This window comes from Podarcis cretensis, assembly GCF_951804945.1.
Source record: "Podarcis cretensis genome assembly, chromosome: 4".
NCBI lineage: Eukaryota > Metazoa > Chordata > Lepidosauria > Squamata > Lacertidae > Podarcis > Podarcis cretensis.
In genome coordinates, this window is record NC_137173.1 from 80858178 (window position 1) to 80883096 (window position 24919).

The window sequence follows — 24919 nt, forward strand, 5'->3', positions numbered from 1 at the left end:
TCAGTTGTAAAAAAAAAGAAAAAAAAGGTAAAGGTGAAGTAAAGAATGAGAGCCAAACCAATTTTTAACAAGCACCACCCAGGGGTGATCCAAACAGAGGTGCAGACTGCTTCTATTTAAGGAGCTGCAGAAGCCATTCAAGGATGACCATGTCAAGGAATTTGTAAAGCTGACTGGGTAGGAGATTCCTCCTCTTTTAAGTGCTTTGTCAAGAGAGCGGAGGAAGGTCCCAATTCCACAACAAAAGGGTGTTCTTTCTAGGGGAGCATGGAAAACCTTTCACTGCAAAAATCCCACAACCCCCTCCCCTCATTAACTCAATCCTAATACCATTTGGTGGGGAACACGGGTGGTGCTGTGGGTTAAACCACAGAGCCTAGGACTTGCTGATCAAAAGGTTAGCGGTTCAAATCCCCATGACGGGGTGAGCTCCCGTTGTTCGGTCCCTGCTCCTACCAACCTAGCAGTTTGAAAGCACGTCAAAGTGCAAGTAGATAAATAGGTACCGCTCCGGCGGGAAGGTAAACGGTGTTTCCGTGCGCTGCTCTGGTTTGCCAGAAGAGGCTTAGTCATGCTGGCCACATGACCCAGAAGCTGTACGCTGGCTCCCTCAGCCAATAAAGTGAGATGAGTGCCGCAACCCCAGAGTCGGCCACGACTGGACCTAATGGTCAGGGGTCCCTTTACCTTTCATACCATTTGGTACTCATACATAGTTTTGGAATGTGCACTGCATAGCAAATTTGCTCAAGGGTTGTAGTTAAATGCAGCACTTCAATGGGGCTGAAATGCCTACCTCAAGAACGCAGAGAAGTTCTTCCACATACGCTCGTTCTGTTTCAAGAAGTTCATTCATTACATGTCTATGAACACAGGAATCAGATTAGTCAAGAGGTGGCTGCTCGAATCAGTCTTCATGTGTTTCTTAGATTACTGACAATAGAGATCATGAGTAAGTCTCTGATACACATTAGCAACTACATCGGAGCTGCATGGAGATTCCTAAAAATGAAAGAACTGTAATGGTATTTTAGCAGCTTAGTACCACCAAAACCAAATAACACCCTACAGCGTTATACAGGGATGCGTTCAGGGAATTTGCTTAGATCATGGGTAGGCAAACTAAGGCCCGGGGACTGGATCCGGCCAAATCACCTTCCAAATCTGGACCATGGACGGTCCGGGAATCAGCATGTTTTTACATAAGTAGAATGTGTGCTTTTATTTAAAATGCATCTCTGGGTTATTTGTGGGGCATAGGAATTCGTTCATTCCCCCCCCCATATAGTCCGGCCCCCCACAAGGTCTGAGGGACAGTGGATTGGCCCCCTGCTGAAAAAGTTTGCTGACCCCTGGCTTTGTTGTTGTTTAGTCGTTTGGTCGTGTCCGACTCTTCGTGACCCCATGGACCAGAGCACGCCAGACACTCCTGTCTTCCACTGCCTCCCGCAGTTTGGTCTTAGATCAACCAAATCTCAGGTTAGATGCATAAAAGATGTAACCACTGGAGAAGCCTCTAACATGCTAACTGTACAATATTGCTCTGGTATGTAAAGTACTTACTTCCTTAACACGGCTAGATTTTCTTCATCATCCATCACAGATCCACCTCTGTTTTGATGGATTTCATTGATTTCTCTCTGAAAATATTTTTTTTTCAAAGTCAACAGCACCATAGATAAAGCAACAAATCTACATTTAGGGTCAAACCAGAAGGAACATTGCAACCAGCCAGATGGGTGGGGTATACATTTATTATTATTATTATTATTATTATTATTATTATTATTAACCTGATGCTCTTGTCTCCTCTCCAAAGTACCTTCGGGAGGGAGATTTGCAACAGAGTAGGTAGGGTGTGTATGTGTTTGTCTTTAACTATCTCCATCTTATGCCTACCTGCCAATCTTACTCTAAATGCCACTCCTTAGATGCTTTCTCTCATGTGGCGTTCCAACCTTGCAAAGGCAAGCATGGTCTTGAAATTCCATTGGGAGTTGAAAACACAAGAACACAACAGCAGAGGTGTTTAATGTTTCAGGGGGGAAGTGGTGAGCAGGGGTGGTACCCCCGGTCCTGCTCCTCTACTGCAAATCACCCTTCCAGAGGCCACTTTCAAACAAAAGAGCAGCTGGCAGGCTAACATGGCTACAGGTACACTGGCAATCACTCTCCTTTATTAAGTATGTGAATGGGAAGACCCATATTTAAAGAGATATATCTTCTGCCACCACATCTAGTTTGGCACTGAGAAACACAGGCAGAGGTGGAGGCTCAAGCACGTAGACAAAAGTTGCAAAACTTGGTCAAATGTTTTGATGTTCTCACTTTGTACTACTTCACATGGAACACACACAAAAGGTATTGCACGTCCTGGGTGAATCAAGTATGATGGCGTTTGATTTTTGCTGGGAAAATTGTGGGCTTGTGGAATGTTTTTGCACAAGGAGTAGGACCGAGGATGCACTGAAATTAAATGCTTTTCCTGCTTTCCATTTGGGAATAGATTGTTTCCTGATTTAAAATAGAAAAAAAAATCTTTATACGGTCGTATCTTGGTTTTCGAACAGCTTAGTTTGCAAATGTTTTGGCTCGCTCCCAAACACCGCAAAACTGGAAGTGAGTGTTCCAGTTTGTGAATTATTTTGGGAAGCCAAACATCTGACAGGGCTTCTGATTGGCTGCAGGAGCTTCCTGCAGCCAATGAGAAGCCGTGCTTTGGTTTTTGAATGTTTTGGAAGTCGAACAGACTACCGGAATGGATTCCGTTCGACTTCCAAAGTATGACTGTATCTGTTTACTGATCCTCTGAAAAACTGTATTAAAATGTGTTTAATAAAATGATCTACGCTGTTTCAGGCCCTGATCGGACCCTGACTATTCATCCTCCAACCAAGACTCAGACCTTAGAGAGCCAGAATCCTCTAACCCCACTACCAATGCTGAAGACCTCAGCATCTAGGGAAATACTTCACAAGGCTGGCTCCCTGGAAAGATCCTCAGGGCAGACACTTGATTCATCTGTGGCAAAAGAGCTGCCTCCCAGACAGCACAGACACTAGAAAGTCCTAGCTATGGCAGCCACTTGAAAGCCCAAGGGAACAGAGCAACTTTAAAGGAAGGTGCTCTTGGGAAGCAAAGAGCACAATTCAATCCTTGTAGCTGGTCTTGAGTGGGATTTGCCAAGACCAGACTATGTAAGCCTTCGGTTTAGTTTGGTAGTTCTTAGAACGATACAGGACTTTCATCTCTCAGGCTGTTGCAACTTGACTTAACTTCTCTGCCCATGACTGACTCTTGGGACCTGAACTCAGCTGCTGTGCCCTTTGGATTGCACTCAATTCTGGACTGCTTTCTTGCATGTTAAACAATGGGGCCACATGCCTGTAGTAGGTGGAGCCAGAGACAAAAGGGAGCAGAGCAATGGATGTGAATGCTAGTTCTCTGTGTTAGGTTAGTTTCTACACTAACCTTCCATCCAGCATGATCAGAGTTCAAAGACACCTTCCACCCAGAGACATACAAAGAAGAGTGCAGGGCAGGGCTGACGAGAGATGTCTTGGGGAGAGGGGCTATGGTCTTGAAGGTCAGATAGAGGTCTGGAGGGCTGTATTTGACCCCCAGGCCTGAGGATTCACCATCCCTGATACATCTATACATGCTTAAAAACACACATAGGCAGCCACACAAACACACGCCTACCTTGATTCTTCTCAAGTACATTCCTCGAACCATGAGACTGTCAGGGCTGGACGAATCTTCAGTGTCTCTTTGAAGGCCTGGTATGCAAAACAAATCCAACCATTGAAAGCCAGTCAAGTCATAAGCTCGGTTATTTTTGGATTCAACAGGTTCTGAGCAAGCCAGCTGCTTACCTGGAGAAGGACAAGGTGATTTTAGAGAGTTCTCTGGTCTAGGGGCCACAGGCTGAACTGGACGCATCTGCTTAGCTGCCAGTTTCTTAAGGCTGACACGCCTCTTTTGAAACATTTCTTCCATGCTTTCCTGCTTCTGCAAAACTTTTTGTATGTGCTCCTGTGGTAGAAGCCAAAATTAAACCATCGTTTTAAACCATGTCCATGGTGCTTATTTATTTTTAAATCGAACTGCTTTAATCCTGCATTGTCAACACACAACTCAGTTGATAGTGCACTAATTTCCAGTAATTCAATAATGATTTGGAAGAATAACGTTTTGTTTTTTTAATACAAAAATGGGTAACGAAGAACATGCTTGGGTTTAAAAATGAATAACATTTTCACACATTGCACACATTTAAGATTCTTAGGACAATACTCTAAGCAACTGAATTCCAATTCTGTAGTTCAGCTGCATGCCTATTTGATGCCCAAACAAATCAGATAGCAAGATACTCATTTGTCTTGCATTTTGTCTTCTATCCTACTTTCATACAAAGATACGCAGCTGAAATTTCCCATAGCGGCAGCCCCACATGCTGCTCTGGAGTGTCCCATGAAAAGCTTTTCGTGGGCTGGAGGATTGGGCAGAAGAAAAGAAAAAAAACCAAGCAGAAAAAGCAACCAGTGACTGGTCATCCCATGTGACCAGGTACTTCTGCTCAGACAGAGTTAGCCAGTGTTTGTGAGTGGGAATCCACAATATTCTGGCCCTAATACATATGCACGTTTGTAGCTATTGTGACACCCTTGCAGAAGTATTTTAAACCCTCAGCTTTAATTTAGGGACAGACTTGGGACTACCTGTGCCTCATGATGGGGCAAAACACGGGTTTTGGCTCCTTCAAACAAACAAGTTTGGGTAGAAAGTAAAGCTATCTTGGCATAATAACTGGCATTAAGAGTACCATTAATTCCTCACTAAGGATGGCTTCATATTCTCTGAACAAGTAATTCAGTTCCATGAGCTTGTTGTCTCCACCCGTCTCCAAAAACTTCTCAATCTCCTGTAAAGCGGATTCTGCTCCATCTTGGGACTGGCATTTGTCCACAGGCTGTGAAGCCAGCAGGAAAATTCCTTCATCACACCACTTCATGGACTGTAAATGCACAAAGGAGGCAGGCAGAAAAGGCACATCAGTAAACATCCTTGAACTGGAAAAAGATTTAGTAATACACACGCACACCCAGGCTTACACCCCTACTCACTCTGCCTGCCAATTTCCTGCTATTCACCCCATATGAACTGCCTAGAGCGTTATCCTTCCAACCCAATTTCCAAAGCCGCTTCTCTTTTCTGTTTCCACAGCCCTGCTTTGCAACTGTTTTCACCTTTACGCCATGCCCATGGCTCCCCCACCTCCTTTTGCACAACCCCTCCCTTGTACAGAAACTACCCCCGTGGTAACTTCTTGCATCTTTCTTCTCCCACACATTGCAACTACCAAGCAGCCTCTTCACATGTGACACTTATGAAGCCAGCATCCCCTCCACTTCTTCAGACCCTTTCACACCCCTGCTTTCACTTTCAACCCAATTCCCATGCATCCTACTCCCTTTTCTTGCAACCCATTTTGCATTCCCGTTTTCACCTTCACTCCATTTCCCCCTATAGCCTCCTTCTTTACTGTTCTGAACTCTCCCTTGCACACAGATCATCCCCATTTCCCTGCCTTAACCTCTATTCTGCAGTCAGTGTAGACCAGTAATCTTTGACCTTTTCAGATCTTGGATTATACATCTGTATAGTGGTAGGACTGCTGCAACTCAGTACAGTGGAACCTCATGTTATGGACGGGATCCATTCTGGAGGCCTGTCCGTAACACGAAACTGACGCAAGCTGAAGCGCCGTGTCTGCGCATGCGCACAGCGTGATTTAGCGCTTCTGCGCATGCGGCAAAACCCGGAAGTAACCCATTCCAGTATTTCTGGGTTGCCGCAGGACACAACATGAAAACACGTAACCTGAAGTAGACGCAACATGAGGTATGACTGTAGTAGGTCCTGATCCACTAGTTGAAGGGGAGGCAAGTGGATCAATGATCTGTTTCAGTATAACACATCTTCCTATGTTTCTGTTGCCTGTCACTCTAATAAATGAAGTTGTCTTTGGTTAGGTATTTTGGTCCCCATTGTTGTGGGGAGCTATTCCCTCTGTGTTACAGTAGTCAACAGTGACTGCCCCAGGAAGGGTCATCACATGCCTGCAATTTGATGAGCAAAATCAGTAAAGTTGGGCCTACCTTCTCCAGCCGGCTGTGCAACTCATGCGACTGGTTCAAGAAAGCCCTGATTTTATTCACTGCGGTGGCAATGGCATCACAGTGATGTTGGAGTTCGTTGCACTTGGGGAGAATGGAGTCCACAGCATAATGGTTGTTTTGTATAAACTGGTCCCCTTTAGAGATCAGCATCTTGGCCTTTCCCAAAATCTCCTATGAAAGTAATTGGTTAAGACATGAAAGCATAAGTTGTAACGTCATCTCTTCACAAGAGCAGCCTACCGAAAAAAGCATGGCATACGAAGAAACGTCAAATCTTTACATGCGATTTCTCTTCAGAGCTGGAGAGATCTTTCAGAATGTGCTCCACGTGTGAACAGCTATTTCCCACTTCTGTGAAATGTGACAACCTCTCAGATACACTATCAAGAGCTGCTTTGACCTGAAATGAGAGACAGCTACATGTAAATGAAAATGTGGAATTTTACACACCTGAGGGAACAAGTTTCACCTCTTTCATAAATCGTCAGTTATACAACAAGGTCTTCATTTTCTTTAGTCACACCAACAAAGCAAAGCTGCCGGTCATCTCATTCACTGAGAGTAATAATCATGGAAACTTGTATACTTTGAACTATAAAGGGTGTCTTTTGAAGATGCTGTTCACTACGGCTTTCTTGTGTCAAATATATTTAAATCACAGAACGTTGATTTGAGACTTTGAGAAGGGATTCCGTGAAGTCAAAGCTGTGAAGCTGTAGGACTTATTTAGATGGTGAATGACATACTTTATGGAAGGTCACAAATGTAATTAATTATTGTACCTATAATATCCTGTAGATATTGATTCATCTGTTCTCTCAGTTACAACACTGGAATTGCTATGGTTTACATTTAGTTTTAGTCTACCCTGCCCTGAGATTGTTATAACGTGTGGCAGCTTATGAACACTAATAAATAAATAAATCTGACACATATTTTTGATAGTACTACATAAGGCAAAATTAATTTAGTGAATGGCAGAGGAGAGAGAGCAAGACCATAGCAAAGTAATACAACACACAAAATATTACTGGGTGTTGACTTTGAATTGCATTGAGGATAGCTCAGCCAGTAGAGAATGAGACTCAATCTCAGGTTCGTGGGTTCAAGCCCCATGGTGAGCAAAAGATTCCTGCATTGCAGAGGATTGGAATAGATGACCGTTGTTGGTCTCTTCCAACTCTGCAATTCTATGTTTCTCTGTCTGTCTGTCTCTTTCTCTCTCTATATATATATTTAAAAGTCATCACCTCTTTGAACTCCAGTTCAAAATGTCTAAGTTGCAAGCACTGCTCAAGCTTCTGTTGATGTTTAGACCAAAAATCATCAAAGGCTGCTTCCGTTTCATCTAGCTGGGCTAGAAGCCTAAAAGAGAAAAGGACAATAACTCTATCCAGCGCATTGTAAGTGAAATAGAACATTTACATTTATTTTGGAAACAAATTAATTCTGGCTGCTTATTTGATTATATTTTTGGGGAAAATAAGCATGCAACACAACATACATGTTACAAGCACCAGGTTTACCTCACCTTTCCACAGTCGTTTGATTTTCTAGCTGATCCGGATTCATGTTGTACTCTGAGTTTTCAAAAACCGGTTTTCTAATACTTTTGAGAATATCTTGTCCTTGTATTAATGCTATCCTCAGATCCTCCTGTGGAAAAGTTAAAAAGGCTATGACTTTCCCCCCCTAAGCATTCCACCGAGGCTGTATCTTCAAGCTCTGCAAAAACTGAGATTGGAGACGAGTAGTCTGTTGTTGTACCATCTAAGCCACTGGAACTGCATCATTAAAAGGCTGCCTTGTTCACCTCCCACTGTCTGAGAAGGAAAAGCCTGACCCTGGTCACCACCACTTAAGTATCTTCACAAAACTTATCCCCAAAGGCAGGTGATACATACAAATACATACATACAGAGACTTTAGAGATTTGGGACCTTTGCTGGCTCCAAAACAAACAACCAAATCTCCTTTGGAACCAAAGCAGCGTCATTAGTGCTCATCCCATCCTGCTCCTACCTAGCCCTGCCTTTCTTCTCCAAGCTAGACTTCTGAGTTTCAACTGAGGTCCTGCTGTTCCCTACAGTTAGGGTTAAACACTTCAAAGTATATTTTGAAAACCGTCACTGGCAAAATCCTCGCACAACCAACACTACGTTGTTGTTTTTTAAAAAAGCAAAACATCTAGCTATTATTTTGTTTAACATATCACATTCAATACAATCACTTAGATTTGCAATAAGTTGATTTTAGTGTGTCTTTTTTTATTATGACTCATTGACTTCCTCTTTTTCTAGCTTTGTGCCGAAAAACCTCTCTCACCACATTGCTTAAAAGTGAAAAATCCCTGAGCAAAATTCTCCTAATTAATCAATAATTAATTATCCAAACACTGATTCGGGATTTCGTGGGGGAAAGAGATGAAAGAAAGAAATGCTGTCGTAAGAAATGACAAAATACAATCAAGCTACTTTAAAATCTTACATTGCTACTATTCTTTTTGCTGGTACTGGTAACCGGGGAGAGGATGGCCCAAAGCATTTTAAAGGCAGCATGAATTCTATCTGGTAAAAGCATGGCAAACCAAGTTAAAGCTCTGTTACTTGAACTACAGTGGTACCTCTGGTTATGAACACTTCAGGTTACGAACGCTTCAGGTTATGAGCTCCGCTAACCCGGAAGTAGCTGCTCCTGGTTGCGAACTTTGGCCCAGGATGAGAACAGAAATTGTGCACGCAGCGGGAGGCCCCATTAGCGAAAGTGCACCTCAGGATAAGAACGGTTTCAGCTTAAGGACGGCCCTCCAGAACGAATTAAGTTCGTAACCAGAGGTACCACTGTATTCAATAAAACGTCCTCAGATATTGCTAACACCACATATAACAACACAGCTAGAATACCTTCATTTTGTCTTTGTTTTCAGTATGTGCTGTAAGAAGGGCACTGGTGGATTGCACATCGTTTGGTAGCTCTGTTTCTGCCAGTTCAGTCCCGAAGGATCGAAGGTTTTTAGCAGTCTGCTTAACCATTTGAGCAAAGTTCTCTATAGCCTTTGGGATTAATGAAGGCATTACACACAGTCATACTCAGGAGTCAAATGCCATTGAATATAAACACATGCACACATAAACATAGAAGCATAAATAAAAAGTGATGTATCAGTTGGTAAAAACCAACTAAGTCCAACTCAAGAGCAGACCTACTAACAGTGAACCTAAGTTACTTAAATTCTTTGATTTCTGTTTGACTGTTGTTAGATATCATTTGACATTTTTAGAAATATCACTTACAAAAATAAAAAGGCTGCATTAAAACTAAATGTCAAAACCTATGAATACAATGTCACCACCATTATCCACCTCATTAAGTGCCTATAAGAGGATTTTTCAATATAGTTTGAAACTTCAGTGGATGATACCCAGGTCTACTCCAGTTATGACTAATGAGGGATATCACCTAATGGATCTAAATTTTTCTTTTAAAAGCACTTTAGTTGTTGCATTCTTCCTGTCTCGTGAGTTATCACCAAAAAAAGGCCACCCCCTTTTAACAATATATAGTAAATTCCCAAACTCCAAAGTCACAACTTCCAAAATCATTAATCATTGTATATCTCTCTGGGATGGCCAGTTCTTCTGAAACATCTTCTCATATACGCTACTTCAATTTGTATTCATAAGGCTATGCCCACAGTGACAGAGTGTTCAACAGAAGGACCATTGATACAACCAGTTAAAGGGAAATGACTTACAGTGCGATGTGTCAGCCACCTATTATGGCAGTAATCTAGAGTTCCTCCAAGATCTTCTGTTAGTTGTGTTCTGTCAATGTAGCTATTTAATTCTGCTAGTGAGCTCAGCATTATGATCTATACATCAGAAGCAGCAGGAGCAAAAAGAAAAAAGGTTATTTTTTGGGGGGGGGGAATTTGACAGCTTTGGAAGTTTGCAATCATTTAATTTCATTTCAATCAAGCCACGATGCTTCCTTTTGCATGGGACAGTAACAGAAAAAATAATAATTGCTTAAGTCAAAAGGCATAACCAAAATGTATACATAAAGATAAGTTTTAGTGACTTTGTAATAAAATATGCAATGTATTATTCATTCAAACATGGAGTACAATGTATTTTTTCCCCTAGTCCAGGGATGGAGGGGGAGGCTGGTTGTCACGCTGCACTTTGTGGCTACCGTCACCAAGCAAAAACATGAGGGGTTCATGTTTAGGCAATGCGACCCCCTGCACAGGCATCAACAAATGACAACGAAATGGTTAATACCATTGGTTCATGTCTTCACGAATTGGCGTTGGTTCCAATATACACATACCATGCATGCTCACATCTGGCTGCCTAAGATCTTCAGAAAACACACTTGTGGGTCACTTCATTTTTAGTGGTGAGGTGGGTGGTGGTGCATGATATAGCAGTCTGGAATGCTGGCCCTAGGGGGAAGGATGAAGCTTTCCCTACTAGGGAGAATCTCAGCTATCAAAATTAATGTGCTCAGAAAAATGCTGTTCTTATTCCAATCAATCCTGATAATGGATAAATTAAGTTGCATCAAGGAATAGGAAAAAAGGGTATTTTAACATTTGTCTGGCGGGGAGAAAGCCGTGAATTAAACACAAAAAATTGTCTGATACAAACCAAAGAGGAGGCTTTGCCCTATCAGACTTACAATTGTATTATGAGGCAGCTTGCTTGTGTTGGCTAAGGGAATGGGTTGTACTGGAGGATGCACACATTTTAGATCTGGAAGGCCATGATATGAAGTTTGGCTGGCGTGCATGTCTTTGGTATGGGAAAGCTAAAATATATGAGAGTTTTATGAACCATGCTATCAGGAGAAATTTGTATAGTGTCGGGGAGAAACATAAAAACTTGTTGGGCGGAAAACACCCGTATGGTTATCGCCAATTGAAACAATAACGATCAAGAGAATTAACATGGATAGATGGTGAGCAACCTATAGAGATTTGTTTGATTTTTCAGGGAGCGAACTGATTGAAACCAATGGAAGAAGGAGCTAAATTACTGATTGACTACAGTATCAGCAATTATGTGATATGTTTGAATTAGATTTAAAAAACATTATTTTAAACCAATGCTCACAATTTCAAAAATAGCTATTCATGAACAAGGAAAAACTATTGTCTAAAATGTACAAACTATTATTGGAATGGGAAACAAAAGATGAGCTGATTAAAGTGTCAATGACCCACTGTGCAATGGATATAGGACATAATACAGATTTAAACCCCTGGGACAGCACTGGATGTGTTACTCATACCTTCTGTTAGCTCCCACTACATAAATGGGACAACATGGAGATAAAAGGATGGAGAATTAAACTTGAAATGCTATGCATAGGAATAAAACCTATGCATACAACAGAGCTTCCCCCACAGAAAGAGAGTTTTGGATTTAGCAAATACAAAAAAGATTGGATCTCGCTCACCAACCTTTTTCATACAGTTGTTAATTTGCAAATATCACATGCCAATTGTGTATGAAGAACTATTATGATTCAGGTCTTCCAAAACCAAATTAGTGACGCAAGCTTTTATTACCAAGTCTACCCAAATCACAAATCACAAACAGAATTAAATGAATTAAGCACTAACCGGGAGCTTCATCTTATACTCATCTCTATGAAATTTGAATGCAATGTCGAAAATGGTCCTGTGAAAGAATCCTGTTGGTCTCAAAACCAGAACTAGCTGCAAATTTCCAGGAAACGATGCCTGCAAAAACCATGGGAAAATAAAAGCCGGTTATATTAAAATGGAATGATCTCTTCATGGATTTTTGCCAAAAGCAGTGAAGCAGTGTTCCAGCTTTCTGTAAAATCACATCAGGAAAGGAGAGAAACCATTGTTTGAATTTAAGTGGATTGGCAAATCATGGTTTGTGCTAACCATGGTTTTGAGGCATCTAATCATAGCCTGCATTTTTATCAAGGCTTATATTTTGATCAGGGCCTGTATTTTAAAATGAGCTTAAAGATTTTCAAATGTTTTATGCCAGGCAGAAGACCAGCTGCCTAAGTACTTTGGCAAGATGTTTATCCTCCTGGACAAGGGGCCCCCCTGATTTATAGCAGAAAACAATTCTCAAAGTCGTAAAAAGGGAATTACAGGCTGAGAGCAAAGGTTACACTGACCCTAAATATTACAGAATATAAAAAGCTGAGAAAAAACATAATTAAGAGTTGGTAAATAGTAAAATAAAACCATGTGCCTCCCATTAAACTTGAGCCATATTTTCCTAAGGTTAAAGGGCAAGAGCAAATGGAAAAAGCAGCTGGCTGGAGAAGGGGGGTGTAAACAGAAGAAGAGGCTTCTTCCTATTTTATTTTGAGGCTGTAAACTGTTCCTTCCTTTTTACTTTGAGAAGGTTTATTCTTCTAAAAAGCTATCTATGATAATGTATGAAATATATTGGCTTAAATGTAATTATGCAAAGGATTTAGAAACTAAGAAATGTTAACTGCTTATGCTAGATTCTTATTTCATATAGTTGGAAGAGACCACAGGGGCCATCGAGTCCAGCCCCCTGCCAAGCAGGAAACACCATTAGAGCACACATATGGTTGTCAGGCCTTTGTTTAAAGACCTCCAAAAAAAGGAGATCTTTCAATGATGATGTGAACTCAAGATCTCTGACATCTGTTTAAGATAAAAATTTAAAACTATTAACCATCTGTTTTGGAGGGCAATAGGGCAAGGAGGGCAAGAGGTGAGCTGGTAATTAAGGTTCCTTGTTGAGACAAATGTAAGATAAATGACTACTTATTTGTCATTTATAGATAGAAGAATATATAGCTTTTATTTCCCATAAAAGGCAATAGGAAATGGGTGTATCTTTTGTGATTGGTTCTAGCAAACAGCCAATAGGAATTTCAACCAGGCTGATTGGACAGAGGCAGCCAAAGGAGGAGCAAGGGGGCTGGGTTAAGGAAATATAAGTGCTGGCCATAATGGCAGGAGGCCAGGCCAGAGCTTGGTAACCATATACCACTGTGCCTCTCATTTATTTGTCTGACAAATAAATTATTATTTTAATTTCTCTATTGCTGCGTTGAATATTTCATTCCAGCTAAGCGTTAACCACAAGCAGGGTGCTACAGTTTGACATGATTTCAGAATGGCGGGCCATAGCTACAGCCGTTCCCCCTGCGCTATAGAACTGAAAACAGATGAGCAGCTTCAGAGCATTGTTTGTCTATGTTTGGAAGCTCATACAGTAGTTTGGGGTTTGGTGCAATTCATGGATTGGTGTGATGTGTAAACTTGAGCTGCTGGTATTTATTAATGATACAATCTTTATTAATACAAACCATTTTGAGATGACAACTGTGACATGGGTTGAATTATTAAAGTTTCTAAACTGATAATGTAAGTTAATTTTGTTGCTTTCAGCCTAAATCCACAGTAAATACGGTTGTTCTTCCAGTTATTAGGACTCAAGTCTGAAGTGGGTATTGAACCACAAATAGACGTCTGGCAGAGAGGGGAAAAAACACCCTGCTTTAAATGCAGGTAACAAAGCTGTTTTCTTCTTCTAAAGTCTTTTGTAATAATATTGATGATGATGATCATAATTTCATTATTTATACCCTACCTATCTAGCTGTTCTGCCCTAGCCATTCTGGGCGGCTTCCAATACATATAAAAACATAACATCAAACAATTTGTAAGCTGTATAAAATACCTTAAGTGAACAGACAGATATTGACTTGGACCTTGCCTCTACATTTCCACTCAATTCTACCTCCACACCAAATCAACACAGATGGATTCCACATTTAGACCTGTGCAGAGCTGCTGGGATACTGTCTCAATGTTTCACCCCAGGCAACAAGCTACTGTGTTGTTTGCTCACTAAGCACTGCTCCTGCTGCCTACAGGATTCCCTGGATTGCCGTTCCTTCTGCTCACTAAACACTTAAATTTTGTTGCAGGCAGAAAGTAGAAACCAAATTGCTTCCTTCTGAACTACAAAAAACACACGGTTCATGTTTCCAATACATAATGCATTGGCATGCTACGGACACTGTCATGTCACACAAAGATGCTGAGCAAATAATGAACTGATGAGTTCCAAAATAAATACAGGAAGCACTGCCAATTGGAAGGACACATTCTCAATTTTCTTCACAGCTGGATATTTCTTGGTTCATCAAGTTATATTGCCCCCAAGGAGCTGTACTGCAGAGGCAGCCAATGTGTTACCCTCCTAATGTTGTTGGACTCCAATTCCCATCAGCCCCAGAGAGTCGGGACAATAGTTAGGGATAATGGGAGCTGGAGGCACCATGTTGCCATCTCTCTTGTATGGTATCCAATTTGCTACTTCCTAAAGTTTTAAAGTTTAGCGGGACGCGGGTGGCGCTGTGGGTAAAACCTCAGCGCCTAGGACTTGCCAATCGTCAGGTCGGCGGTTCGAATCCCCGCGGCGGGGTGCGCTCCCATTGCTCGGTCCCAGCGCCTGCCAACCTAGCAGTTCGAAAGCACCCCCGGGTGCAAGTAGATAAATAGGGACCGCTTACTAGCGGGAAGGTAAACAGCGTTTCCGTGTACTGCGCTGGCTCGCCAGATGCAGCTTCATCACGCTGGCCACGTGACCCGGAAGTGTCTTCATACAGCGCTGGCCCCCGGCCTCTTAAGCGAGATGGGCGCGCAAGCCCAGAGTCGGACACGACTGGCCCATACAGGCAGGGGTACCTTTACCTTTACCTTAAAGTTTTAAAAGTCAATTGGCTACTACCATTACCTTAAAAAATGATACAAGAATAAGCAACATTAGATGAGAGAACTAAGTTCACAAGACCATCTCCTCCCCACAATGTATATTCCCAGAACAGAATGACAGTGTTCTTTTAACCTTGTGTCCCCAGTTATAGTGGGACTACAACTCCCATCATTCTTGAACATTGGGTCAAGCTGGCTTGGGATGATGGGAGTTATAGTCCAACATTATCCAGAGACCAAGGTTGGAAAACACTGGGGTATGGGGCAGTACACCACCACTGACCATGCAGAATTCCCACTACCATCACCAAAGGAAAGGAAACTGGCAGACTTCTTGAAAGACAACACATGGTAAGCAAGCACAGAGCACAATAGGAGACCCATTTGGGAAATAAGCCACAAATAAGCTCCCAGCACTCATTGAAGAGGAGATAGATACTGGCAGCTAGGGACAGACACTAAACACTCCTCCCATTAGCACTGTTGGTCAAACAATGCTGCACTTTATTTCCTTGCAGAAGCTTAACCAGAAAGTGAGCATCATACATCAGATCCTCTAGGAAATGGTGACTTCTTCAAAGGCAACACAAACTTATTTACAATATTAATGCAATATAACACAACTGATTCCTCTCAACCGATGAACCCTCAAAGTTCTGATAAGGTAAGCACAAACTTAGCCGGAGTGAAAGAGCACAATAAGTGGCATTCGGACTCCCTGCTATAAGCATTTAGTCACAGGGAACATCCAGGTAGACTGCAAACTATTGGTTCCATCTATTAACACAAGCCCTTTCTTTCAATGAACCTAAACATATCTACAGCAGCAAAGAGATGCTTGATGCAAGAAGCTAAGGAGGACTGCAGCAGCAGCAACACTAGCAGCTGTGAAAGGTGGAGAAGCAGATGGCCACACGAGATCCACCCACTGTAGTATACAATAAGCGCTTTCAATAATGCAATCTGTATTTGTTTTGTTTCGAATTCAAGGATGAATCTCCAACTCCCTTCTGCAGAATAAACATTAGTAGAGTTTGTATGCTCCAAGAAAGGGAAGGATCAGTATCTTCTTGGAGGTGGGGACTTCAGCAATTTGGTCAGAAGCTGGGCAGACCCAAACAACCAGATGCCCACCTGACCATGAAATAATGCTACAGGACAATACTTCATAAACCATCCTGTTGGCACTGTATTGCATACTTGACAGCTGTCTTCACAACCAAAAATTGGCATACTCTGTGGCAACCTTGGTAGCTTGGAGGCTTTGTTGGTGCAAAAGGAAATCCTCAAGGGTGTCAACGTTGGCCAGCTCAGGCTTGTTAACTATAATAAGTTAAGTTGTGGATCCAAGGTTCTTTCTATAAACAGGTGATTGAAAAGTTCAACTTCTCACAAGTTAAATAGCTTAGCTAGCATCTAAAAAAACTCTACTGTAGAAGTAACACCCCTTTCAGTTATTTAGGGGGGGGGGGGAATCACAGGTTGATTATCAAATAGGGGAAGCCTTGAGGAAGTAGGCTCTGGCCTGCCAAAATGAGAAGTGACACTAGCTTTTATATGTATTGGCTTTTTTTGCTTCCAGGAACAACAATGTGGCCTTATGAACACACACCTGATCAAACTTTTGTATTAACTGCAAATGGTTTGTCAAACTGGCTCTAGGGAAGTGGAAATCATTTACTGTTTTAGATGATGATATACTTTTAACAAATAGGGACACAGGTGGCGCTGTGGGTTAAACCACAGAGTTTAGGGCTTGCCAATCAGAAGGTTAGCGGTTCGAATCCCCGCGATGAGGTGAGCTCCCATTGCTCGGTTCCTGCTCCTGCCAACCTAGCAGTTCGAAAGCACGTCAAAGTGCAAGTAGATAAATAGGTACCGCTCCAGCGGGAAGGTAAACGCCGTTTCCGTGCTCTGCTCTGGTTCACCAGAAACGGCTTAGTCATGCTGGCCACATGACCCAGAAGCTGTACGCCAGCTCCCTTGGCCAATAAAGCGAGATGAGCGCCAGAACCCCAGAGTCGGCCATGACTGGACCTAATGGTCCGGGGTCCCTTTACCTTTATACTTTTAACACAAGGACATTGAGTCTTTCTAATGGAACATTTTACGATTATGGTAACGTATTTTAGTGTTGTCTTTCTTAGGTGTAAGAACAAAAAGAGAAAACATGGCCAGTATATTTTAGAGCCAGAAGGTTGTTGCTTTACACAGAGAAGTCTAAAAAGCCTTCTGGTGGACTGTGTATATCAGGCATAGGCAAACTCGGCTCTCCAGATGTTGAGACTACAATTCCCATCATCCCTGACCACTGGTCCTGTTAGCTAAGGATGATGGGAGTTGCAGTCCAAAAACACCTGGACGGCCAAGTTTGCCTATGCCTGGTGTATATAATATAATAAAGTAAATGCTTATCAATCCATTTACTGTTTTGTATTATTTGATATGAACTACACGCCTAGCTAATAAATGTTACAATAGCAATACTTCAAGGTTTTCATGTGAAATACCAATTGTGCTTTAACTGAAACCTGCTAATTTGTCGTTTTTTTGAGCTACATTGTTAGAAGCAAGTGATTCTGTGGGCATCATAAAATAGCCCTTCCCCCAACTTCCCTACAATCACATACACAGTTAAAAATCACAAGACCGTTTGAAGCCCACCCTCCTTAAATCAGCATAACCCTAAAGGACTGGATTCACTCGGTCACCACATCATAAAGCAGCAGGTTCTACAAGCATCCCATTTTTAGTGCATTGCATATTTTTCTATTGGTACAGATCATTTCTGCCTCTATTGCTATGCCATATATAGCATTGTAAACCACTGCACATACTGTGACCTGAGTTGAAATCAGAAGCAGACAATTATTATATAAAGCTGCCTGACAAAGGGATAACATGCAAATACTTGGGTGAATGAAATTTGTGTAGGATTGTTAAGAGAGTCGAAAGACATAATTGCATAACAGCTCACCGCAATTCGCAGTATAGAGGCTTGCACTGAAGTCCATTTGTCTTGCCTGCGGTCTATGACAAGTATAAATCCAATTCCAGCATCTTGTGAACTAATGGGGGGGGGCACAAGGGAAAAGAAAAGGAAGAAGCAATTATGGGAAATGATACAAGTGGTTGAAATTCTCAAGCAATTATTTTACCGTCAGGAATGAACCTTTTCCTACCAGAGACTAAGTTATCAGTCTGCTGAAATCAATATGCCGATGAAACTCAAATGCAATATGCACAACCATTAGAAGAAAGAGACATTCTCAAATGGATTACACATAGCTTCAGCTGGTCAAAACATCCATTACCCTTCTCCACAGGTAGCAAGGCTTTATTAATTTGATATGCAAATATGCTTCCAGTTCATTCTTTCAGAATCTGTCTTGCTGTTTTCTGCAGTACAGTGATAATCCATCCTTTAAGTAAGGGTCAATAAGGGTCACTCCAGAAGGAGAAAAATATTTTTCTTCCTCTTAACATTTTCTTGCCGGTACACTGGTTTTATTCCATCAATATATATGTTTCCATCCCTTGAAATGTAAGCTCTTAGGTTCCAGATTCCAGGCATCACTTTAATCCTAAGGAACCTGAGATTTCTCCAGTCTTCTGCATTTCCGTGAGCTGCTCTTCGAGGAATTATGTAAACCAAAGCAGAATTTTCCCCACGTCATATATCAGAAAGGTGAGAAAAGAGGCAGTTTCTGCAACGGGAGTTTTTGTGACAGCACACAAGCTTGCATCCGTCCGGGGACTGGGAGGAGAATCGTTGTTTTCTTGCTCTGTTCAGCTGCATGTGTTACAGTCACAGAGTATAAATAAAGAGCTCCACTCCTGTTTTATACTTTCACATACAAACCAGTTGTATAATGCTGGCAGCTGACTGCTAGCCAATTACAACGTAATGGAAATGACAGGCAACTAAAAGCCAGAATGACTTGAATTTCTATTTGTTTTGTGTATGTTTGAGCAGATTCTATATATTAATACCCATTACATTACTGTAAACAAAACCGTGGATTATATTAATAAAAGCAATCGACAGACATATGTGTAAGGATCCCTGCATATTCCCAATTGGAGAAACAGACATCCTATTTGTTTTCGCTTATAGCATTTCACATGGTGACAAGTATGTGACTGAATTGGCCATATATGTAAATGCTACTTTCTAAAGCAGCATTTCCTATTACGATGATTCCAAGTCAAATACATTAGGACTTTTCACTATCACAATTCTATATAAGCATCAAGGGCTTTAATTCACTCTGTTATCCCATCTGCAGTTTTCCAAGTGCATATCTGTGCTGAACACTATCATTTATTTACATTCCTAACCTGTCATAATACCCACGTTCTACTGTTATTTGTAACATTTTGTCAAATCTTTCCAATAACATTAATAACTAAAGCATTAGATGTAGCTGAGATTTAGAATATGTACCTAAACAATGCCTGAAAGAAAAGAAAGAATAAACAGAAACTATAGATTACTGTGTGTTAGCATTTACACTAGGCTGGTTAATGCTAAACATGGGCAAACTCTGAAGAACCATTAAGAGCTTGCCACCCTTAAGTGCCAAGAAAATTCCAGAACTTTCAGGAATCACTTAGACCCCATTAGTATCTGGGAACAGACCACCCTAAGTTATGTCATATTCATGGGTCACTTTCTGTTCAAAAATAGGTTTTCAGTGTGAACCAGGAAATAACTGCAAGAAGGTAAGATAGTTCTTTCGAGCCCTTTTAAAACCATTGCTTCTCTTACCTCTTTTTAGTCACCCAATTCCATTTTGCAACCCAACCAGGGGTAACTGTGCCCCTGAAGGAACATGTGCGCAGCCTGGGAGTCATTTTGGACTCACAGCTGTCCATGGAGGCGCAGGTTAATTCTGTGTCCAGGGCGGCTGTCTACCAGCTCCACCTAGTATGCAGGCGAAGACCCTACCTGCCCGCGGACTGTCTTGCCAGAGTGGTGCATGCTCTAGTTATCTCCCGCTTGGACTACTGCAATGCACTCTATGTGGGGCTACCTTTGAAGGTGACCCGGAAACTGCAATTAATCCAGAATACGGCAGCTAGACTGGTGACTGGGGGCGGCTGCCGGGACCACATCACACCGGTCCTGAGAGATCTGCATTGGCTCCCAGTACGTTTCAGAGCACAATTCAAAGTGTTGGTGCTGACCTTTAAAGCCCTAAACGGCCTCGGTCCTGTATACCTGAAGGAGCGTCTCCACCCCCATCGTTCAGCCCGGACACTGAGATCCAGCGCCAAGGGCCTTCTGGCGGTTCCCTCATTGCGAGAAGTGAGGTTACAGGGAACCAGGCAGAGGGCCTTCTCGGCAGTGGCGCCCACCCTGTGGAACACCCTCCCTTCAGATGTGAAGGAAATAAGCAGTTATCCTCTCTTTAAAAGACATCTGAAGGCAGCCCTGTTTAGGGAAGTTTTTAATATTTAATGCTGTACTCTTTTAAACATTTGATTGGGAGCTGCCCAGAGTGGCTGGGGAGACTCAGCTAGATGGGCGGGGTATAAATAATAAATTATTATTAGTAGTAGTAGTAGTTTTTCTCCTCTCAACGTTATGCGCCATTCACTTCTTAAGGGACTGTTTGGGAAGTTGCTTTAAGCCTTTGATCAGAATCGCCCCCCCCCCCCCCAACAAGGAAAGGGTACAATATTTGGGCTTCTTAGTTTAGAAAAAGGCAAGTAAAGGGGGACATGGCGGAGCTGTGGAATAATATGCATTGTGACAGAAAGTCTTTCTCCCTTTTTCATAATAGTAGAACTCAGGCCATACAGTGAAGTTGAATGTAAGAATATTCAGGACAGAAACAAGAAGAAGATACTTTGCCCAGCACAAAGTTGCACTATAGAATTTGCTCATAGAGGATTAGACAAATTCATGATGACAAGGCTATCAGCAGCTGCAGGCCACAAGGGCTATGTTCTCCCTGTCTTGCGTGTTAAGAGATTCTTTCTGCTAGTGCAGTGTTATCCAAAACTTGGGTCTCTAGCTGTTTTTGGACTACAACTCCCATCATCATTGGCTAGCAAGAGCAGTGATCATGGATGGTGGGAACTGTAGTTTGAAAACAGCTGAAGACCCACGTTTGGGAAACTGTGCTAGTGCAAAGCTACTAAACATTAATATCAATGTAAATAAAGCAATAAGGATAAGTTAGGCAAGAAAGAGCAGGGCAGATAGACAAAAAAATAAACACATGAATTTGCAAATATTCAAATAAGCCCCATACCATACTATATTTTGTGATGAAAACACACCACAGCAAAAAATTCTCTCGAGCAGTTTTGGTGTATTGAAACGCTTTCCACATCTCAAACAGTACCACAGACATCATATCATTTGACCTTTTATTGAGAAGACAGTCAAATGATCTCATGCACCTAGGGGAAGGGTGGGAGTTTATATTGCAGGGGATGTTAACAAGCAACTTTCCCAAAGGGCGAGTGGAAGGAATGATCTGTTAGTCATTTTGAAGATCACTGCGTCCTCGAAGGGATGGGTGGTGGTAAATGCTATATAAATCATGAGTTAAGTATTTCTTCTGGTATGAGTATAGTTTCTTCTTCATTCCTCCCTTTAAAAAGAATTTTATCTCCTATAACTGCAGATAATTCTTGAATAATCTCGCCAAGCTTTTGTGTGTGTGTGTGTTTAATAAAAGGTCAATGAAGGCACCTTTAAATAAAAATATTTCTTCTGACAGAATATTATGTAAGAGTATTTTATCCAACACTGCTCTCTGCTGCAAGCCGCCTCCACCATATGGGTGATCCTGGCTGAGTAGCAACCTTCACATTAGGAATCCCAAACACTAGCACTGTGAGTTCAAGAATGCACACCTAGCTCAAAACACACTTCCAGCAAAATACCGTATAGTACAACTCAACGAAATAAAACGCTTTCCTATATTTCTGCTCCGCTGAAGTTACATTTTAATCTACCTGCGCAAATATAGCTGTGCTGCCTTAGTATTTACTCAGCAGTTAAATGAGACTGACTATATGAGAGTGTAGCTTTGTCCCATGAGTAGCATCCAGAATGGGGACTCTAGAAAAATTTAGGCAGCTACATTTGAAATTAGAAAAAAAAAATCACAAAAAATAAGTATCTCAAATCACTAAGGTTGCTACTGAGGTATTTTGCAATATCCCACTTGAGCAGGGGTCAGCAAACGTTTTCAGAGGGGGCCGGTCCACTGTCCCTCAGACCTTGTGGGGAGCCAGACTATATTTTTTGGGGGGGGGGATGAACAAATTCCTATGCCCCACAAATAACCCAGAGATGCATTTTAAATAAAAGGACACATTCTACTCATGTAAAAACACGCTGATTCCTAGACCGTCCACGGGCCGGATTTAGAAGGCAATTGGGCCGGATCCGGCCCCTAGGCCTTAGTTTGCCTACCCATGCACTTGAGACTCTTTTTTTCTTTTCAAAAGAAAAAGAAGGGGGAAATATTTTGAAATGTAACATCAGCACCATCTCTTAATGTTCCAGGTTGAATCCTTTCAGGTATGGCTAGGGAAAACTGGAGGACCACTGTCAGTCGGTGTGGTTCAAGCTGGGAAATCTGTGGCCATCTAGATGTTCTTGGATTAAAACATCAATCTTCCCTATTCATTGGCCATGCTGTCTGAGGGTTATGGGAGTTGTAGTCCAACAATATATTGTGTAGTCCAACAAATTGTGTAGACCAGGGTTTCCCAAACTTGTGTCTCCAGATGTTTGGTGCTGTATTGGGGCTCCAGCTGTTTTGGGGCTACAACTCCCATCATCCCTAGTTAACAGGACCAGTGGTCAGGGATGATGGGAATAGTAGTCCAAAAATAGTTGGAGACCCAAGTCTTGGAAACTCTGGTATAGGCAATACAGCATTGAGATAGGAGGACCAATGTCCTGCCTATAAGGCAGTTTCCTAAGATGGCCTCAGTTTTATTAAAAATGACCCATGTTCATTTAAACCTATATTCTATACCATAATTCTGTGTTCTGTTCATTTTTGCCACTAACAGCCTCTTATATCTTATTTTATTATATAACAAATCCCCAACCAAGATACCAATTGTGTCACGTACTAGAACTTTCAGTTCAAATCTACGTCGGCACAGCATACCCTAAAAGCAAACAGCGTGAGTCATTCTCTTCTAGTAAGTAAGAATGCCATCTTGGTACAAAAATAACCTGAGTTTTAGCTGTTTAGACAGAGAACAACAATATCTCGAAGCCATATTCTGCTCCTGTGCTATTGTCAGTGAGGTCAGCTGTCTGAGGACACAGCTGTTTATAAATGACCGTGATAATAAAATAAAATAAAAATTAGTCACTGAACAGGCTATAGAACTTATGATGGACATTTTTCACATTGTGTAGCATACAAAAAGTAATGTACAATCATCCAAATCTAAAAAAAGAACCCAACTCCTTGCTGTTAAGCTGTTGTCAATACGGTTGAAGCAAATAAATATCTGCCTGCCTAATGTCACGTTCAATGGTTTCTATATATTTATTAGAAAATAGCTGATGTTGTATTATTCTGATTAATGAACAGAAATGGGTGGAAATCTTAAGAACGCTTGCCTCAACACAGTAGGCTTTACTACCGTCATGCTGGAGCCTTGGTCAGCTATCAAGTTATTTTGATAGTTTAACTGGCAACTTGGTTTTCAGTTGGAGGAGAGGAAAAAGAGAGACAGTATCAGAACAGGTGTGTGGAATTTTTGGCCTTCCACATGTTGATGAACTGCAAGTCCCAGCAAGCATGGCCAATGCCCTGGGATGTGTGGAGTTGTAGTTCAAGCAACATCTAGAGCAGGCTTCCTCAACCTCAGCCCTCCAGATGTTTTTGGCCTACAACTCCCATGATCCCTAGCTAGCAAGACCAGTGGTCAGGGAAGCTAGTCTCAAAACATCTGGAGAGCTGAGGTTGAAGAAGCCTGCTCTAGATGTTGCCTGGGTAGGCAAACTAAGGCCCAGGGGCCAGATCCGGCCCAATCACCTAAATCCAGACCGTGGACGGTCCAGGAATCAGCGTGTTTTTACATGAGTAGAATGTGTCCTTTTATTTAAAATGCATCTCTGGGTTATTTGTGGGGCATAGGAATTTGTTCATCCCCCCAAAAAAAAAATATAGTCTGGCTCCCCACAAGGTCTGAGGGACAGTGGACCGGCCCCCTGCTGAAAAAGTTTGCTGACCCCTGATCTAGAGGTTCCACACACCTGCAACTAGAATATCCCATTTTCAGTGTATAAACCAAGGTCAGGGGGCCACCAGTCAGATCCGGCCTTCCAACCCTTCCCCAATAGCCCACAAACACCCAGTTTTATGGTGGCAATGGCTGCTGGGAGGTAAAGCCTGCAGAGTCAAGCAGGGAGTTCCATAATTAAGGGGCCAATATTTTGTCATGTAACAAAACGGATGCCTTTTAGGCTTTTAAGCAAGTACATTTTTATTTAGCCAAGCCTTTTTAAAATGCTTATTTGCTGATGCATTTATTTTCCTGCTTGGTTATTTAGCTGATGTGCTATTTTTAAAAAAAGATGCTTTGTAGATTATGCATTTGTATCGCTTCAAATTGAACTATTATTTTTGCATCTGCAAGCCCTTGTGGATGTTTTCTAAACTGAAAGGTGAATATAAATGTTTTAAATAAATGAACAGTCTAATAAATCAAACAAACTTTAGGTAAGTGAACACAGAATCTGTGTAATTAAAAAGAAAAAGAGAGAGAAATATAGCACCAGGACAGGCTAATATATTATTTGATTTGTATACCGCTTAATATATTAAAAATATCTCTAAGCAGTGTGCAAAAAACAAGAAAACAGACAAATTACAACAAAATCTTACACAGTTACATATAAAAAGTTACATTAATACAAAGTTACATCTATCTATCTATCTATCTATCTATCTATCTATCTATCTATCTATCTATCTCTACAGTG

At 41.6% G+C, this 24919-nt stretch overlaps 1 protein-coding gene across 12 annotated transcripts in view; it reads right to left on the bottom strand.

The window, feature by feature from the left end:
- The window catches only part of MCF2L (MCF.2 cell line derived transforming sequence like), a 119281-nt gene that overhangs the window by 21715 nt on the left and 72647 nt on the right, over window positions 1-24919 (bottom strand). For 11 of the 12 annotated variants that reach the window (XM_079972493.1, XM_079972501.1, XM_079972498.1 and 8 more), the window contains 13 exons: window positions 17918-18008; window positions 11812-11931; window positions 9937-10053; window positions 9086-9235; window positions 7714-7838; window positions 7433-7547; window positions 6463-6582; window positions 6162-6353; window positions 4826-5017; window positions 3876-4035; window positions 3703-3779; window positions 1564-1640; window positions 797-863 (listed from right to left, as the gene is read on the bottom strand). In XM_079972493.1, the coding sequence (XP_079828619.1) occupies window positions 797-863; window positions 1564-1640; window positions 3703-3779; window positions 3876-4035; window positions 4826-5017; window positions 6162-6353; window positions 6463-6582; window positions 7433-7547; window positions 7714-7838; window positions 9086-9235; window positions 9937-10053; window positions 11812-11931; window positions 17918-18008 (1603 nt within the window). Of the gene's footprint in view, window positions 1-796; window positions 864-1563; window positions 1641-3702; window positions 3780-3875; window positions 4036-4825; window positions 5018-6161; window positions 6354-6462; window positions 6583-7432; window positions 7548-7713; window positions 7839-9085; window positions 9236-9936; window positions 10054-11811; window positions 11932-17917; window positions 18009-18122; window positions 18741-24919 lie in introns of those variants that run through there. The other variant, XM_079972492.1, reaches the window with a different exon arrangement.